At 35.5% G+C, this 4,093-nt stretch overlaps 1 protein-coding gene across 1 annotated transcript in view; it reads left to right on the top strand.

Moving 5' to 3' along the window:
- Window positions 1-4,093, top strand: part of BLM (Bloom syndrome RecQ like helicase) — an 88,732-nt gene that overhangs the window by 21,900 nt on the left and 62,739 nt on the right. Inside the window, exons 3-4 of the mRNA XM_015567738.1 lie at window positions 7-98; window positions 1,355-1,517. Coding sequence (XP_015423224.1) covers window positions 7-98; window positions 1,355-1,517 — 255 coding nt within the window. The remainder of the gene's footprint in view (window positions 1-6; window positions 99-1,354; window positions 1,518-4,093) is intronic.

Raw genomic sequence — 4,093 nt, 5'->3', positions numbered from 1 at the left:
TGTGATTTGTATTGATGATGGCCCCAGTTCCGAAGAGCTTACCAATGAAGACACTCAGAATAGCCACTCTTCAAAAACTCATTTGGGAGAGGAAAGAGGTAAAAATTACTTTATTTTCATTTCAGTATATCGATGGTATTCATTCAGTCAAAGCTAGGTTTTGGAACAGTAGCAAATATGATACAGCTTTTGTCCTTCAGATCTTTAGAGATGTTTATTGAACAATCTGTTGGCCACATGCTTGAGGCAGAATATACTGATGAAATGAAAGATTTTATTCTGCTAATAATCTGTGATTTTTACATACGGAGAAAATAAGGTCCAGAGAGGTTAAATGGTCTATTGGCTGGTAAGTGGTAGAATTGGGAAGTGAATTAAGCCTTTCTATTATAATTCCTTTATGGCTTGCTGCCACCGAATATTGCTGCATAATATGATCTGATCATGCTATTAAAGCATAAATTGCATTCAAATTATTTTCTGTTTAAGTCTCATAGCTAAGATTAGCCATATGTGGAAGTACCTACCTTATGAAATTGTTGCAAATGTGAGACAAATTTTTAAAAAAATATATTTTATTGATTTCTTTACAGAGAGGAAGGGAGAGGGATAGAGAGGTAGAAACATTGATGAGAGAGAAACATCGCTCAGCTGATTCCTGCACACTCCCCACTGGGGAGGTGCTCGCAACCCAGGTACATGCCCTTGACCGGAATCGAACCCGGGACCCTTCAATCCGCAGGCCGATGCTCTATCCACTGAGCCAAACCAGTCAGGCGTGAGACAAATTTTTAAGTACCTGCATCCTGACAATAAACAGAGCTGTAGTCTAATCAGATGTGTGTCTGTTTATGAAGAGAAAACTTGTAAAATGTAAACTAAAGAGCAACAATTGGGCATTGTGTTTTTCCTTGTAGTCAAGAGAGAGATTGTATCTGATAGACTTAAAGCACTAGGAAGCCTTTGTGATAAAGTAAAAATAGTTTGTACAAACAATGGTGTTTGTAAAATTATTAGACTCATTTGTTGCACTTTACTCTTATTTAAATATGAGTAAAAAATAGAAAAACAAAAGTGCTGGTGCCAAGTAAGAGTTTCATAATTTAATGAGACAGTCATGAAAAGCCTTAAGCAGATCTTTGGCCTCAATCCAGTATTCACTGGACTTGCTCCAATGGACTCAATAATAATTTATGAAAAAACAAGCTGACATTAAGGTGGGAAACGAGAGGGCTCACAGAGTAGTGCTAGTGTTTATGATTTGCCTGACACACTCACTTTTCAGTGCTCATACCCGCCGCTTTCTGTCTCATTAATTATTAAAATAACGTATGTTATCAACTGTCTACTTTAGATAATAGTGAAAAGGAAAAACACTTGGAAGAAACTGAATTCCATTCACTGGAGAAATCTCCATGTGTTCAACTTGATGAAGATGATTATGATATCGATTTTATTCCACCTTCTCCAGAAGAAATAACGACATCTGCCTCTTCTTCCTCTCTAAAATGCTTTAGGTAAAATAGCTGATTAATTAATAAGCATTAGTGTTTGCATTTGAGGTATCTGAAATATTTTAATTTAGTTATGCACTATTATTTTTGTATAATTTCATGCTCTGCACAGTTTATTTTATATCTAAATGAAAACTTCAAAAAATTCCTATTGATACATTTTATTTAATTGGTGGTATGCTAAAGCTATAAAGTTCCAGCTTTAGCATACTACCAAAATTGTAATTTCATGAGACCACCAAACAATTTCATGTAGTTGATTTTAACTTGAGGAATATATGATACAAAGCTAACTCCTTATTTGGACAGTTACTTAGTAGGTGATATGTTACCCCCCCCCCCCTTTTATTAATCCTACAGGATAGAATTGACTATTGTATTTGACATTCACTGAATTTTATTAAATTAGGGACATGATTGTGGTAGTGTTATGGGGAAAAATACATAGTCCACACAGATCATCAATAGCTTAACATACAAATTAATAATCATTGTTACCTCCGCCCTCATCCCAGTCTAAATCACAGTCCAGTTAAGTGGTGGATTATATACTACATTTTTAACCAATATTTTGGTAAGAAATAGATCTCTATAGTGTGTTAGCTTAATTAGAGAAGGAAGACAGGAAGGAGGTGTTTGTGTGCATAATCGAGTTTCTCCAGGTTTGTGTTTTAACAGGTGTGTTGGGATGTTGAAAGAGGCAGGAAAGGTCGGAGCATGATTATTATTTGATGACAAAACTAAAAAACTGTACCTCCTCTTCTAAACTAAAAAACTGCCCTCTCCTCTTCTCCCTCCCAATAGAAATTCAGACAGAATTGCACAAAGTAAAAAACTGATCCGGAGTTCATATAGAGCCTGGATTCTAAATCAGCATCATTTAGCAGGTGAAGCAGCTGAGGCGCAGGGAGGAGCAGAGGGTGGCCCAGGATGATAAAATTAATGGCAGTGGACAAGATCCAGCATAGTGCTATTTCCTGGCCTTTTGTGTGTTTATTTATAAAGTGTGCATTACACAAATAACACTGTAACCACTTAACAGGATTCTTACTTGTAATCTCAACATTCCAGGATGATAAAATTAATGGCAGTGGACAAGATCCTGCATAGTGCTATTTCCTGGCCTTTTGCGTGTTTATTTATAAAGTGTGCATTGCACAAATGACACTGTAACCATTCTTACTTGTAATCTCAACATTCTAACAAACCAAACATTTTCTTTATCCATGTTTGGTTTTGACCTTTTTCTGCATGTGTATGATTTTTGCTGTAATTAACATGTAACTCTACTATTTATTCTGCTTTTAAAAAAATTTATTGATTTGAGAGAGGTTGATTTTTGCTGTAATTAACATGTAACTCTACTGTTTATTCTGCTTTTTTAAAAATTTATTGACTTGAGAGAGGGAGAAACATCGATTTGTTGTTCCACTTATTTTTTTAATATATATTTGTATTGATTTCAGAGAGGAAGGGAGAGGGAGAGAGATAGAAACATCCATGATGAGAGAGAATTGTTGACTGCTTTTGACCTTTTTCTGCATGTGTATGATTTTTGCTGTAATTAACATGTAACTCTACTGTTTATTCTGCTTTTTTAGAAATTTATTGACTTGAGAGAGGGAGAAACATCGATTTGTTGTTCCACTTATTTTTTTAATATATATTTGTATTGATTTCAGAGAGGAAGGGAGAGGGAGAGAGATAGAAACTTCAATATAAGAGAGAATCGTTGACTGCCTGCCTCCTGCATGCCCCCCACTAGGTATCAAGCTCGCAGCCTGAACATGTACCCTGACTGGGAATTGGACCGTGACCTCATGGTTCATAGGTCAGTGCTCAACCATTGAGCCACACCAGCCAAGCTTGTTTCACTAACTTATGCATTATTTGGTCGATACTTGTATGTGCCCTGACCTGGGATCAAACCTGCAACCTTGGCATATGGGGACAACTCTCTAACCAACTGTGCTCTTCAGCCAAGGCCTCTGCTTCTTTTCTCTTAAGTAGTATTTTTCAAATATTTTCTATTTTGTTATATAGTCTTTATTCTTATTCCATTTAATAGTTATATAATTTATTGAGTTTTCATACCGTATTTAACTTTACCTAGGTCTTCAGCACTTAGAAAATGGTTATTTCCAAGGTAGATTCTTTTTGTACATTTTCCACTGCAACCTCCTATCCACAACCCAATTTACCTTTCAGCTTTATCGCTAGTTATGCCCTTACAATAACCCTAAGGTCCTATGAGCCTTGAGACAAATTGGAAAACACTGCTAAAATGTAAGGCCTTTTTCTTAAATATAATATATTATCATTTTATAAAACATAGTTTTATTCATCAATGTTTGATTTAGTTAGAAGATTGCATTCCAAAATCCTGTTTTAGAAAAGTACAGTTGATTCTTGGATATCAGGTGAATAGAATTGTCTTTTCTATCTCTTCATAGCCTGTCACTTCTCATATCCATCTTTCAAGGTTTCCTCCAATTCTACCCCCTTTGCAAAGCTTTATCTTTCTTTGGATTGCCACAGTATCCTCTCTTTAACAATTAGTACTTGTTTTTTTACTTTCA

This window comes from Myotis davidii, unplaced genomic scaffold, assembly GCF_000327345.1.
Source record: "Myotis davidii unplaced genomic scaffold, ASM32734v1 scaffold324, whole genome shotgun sequence".
Taxonomy (NCBI): Eukaryota; Metazoa; Chordata; class Mammalia; order Chiroptera; family Vespertilionidae; genus Myotis; species Myotis davidii.
The sequence above is the reverse complement of the archived record's forward strand: the minus strand, read 5'-3'. Positions and strand labels throughout refer to the sequence as shown.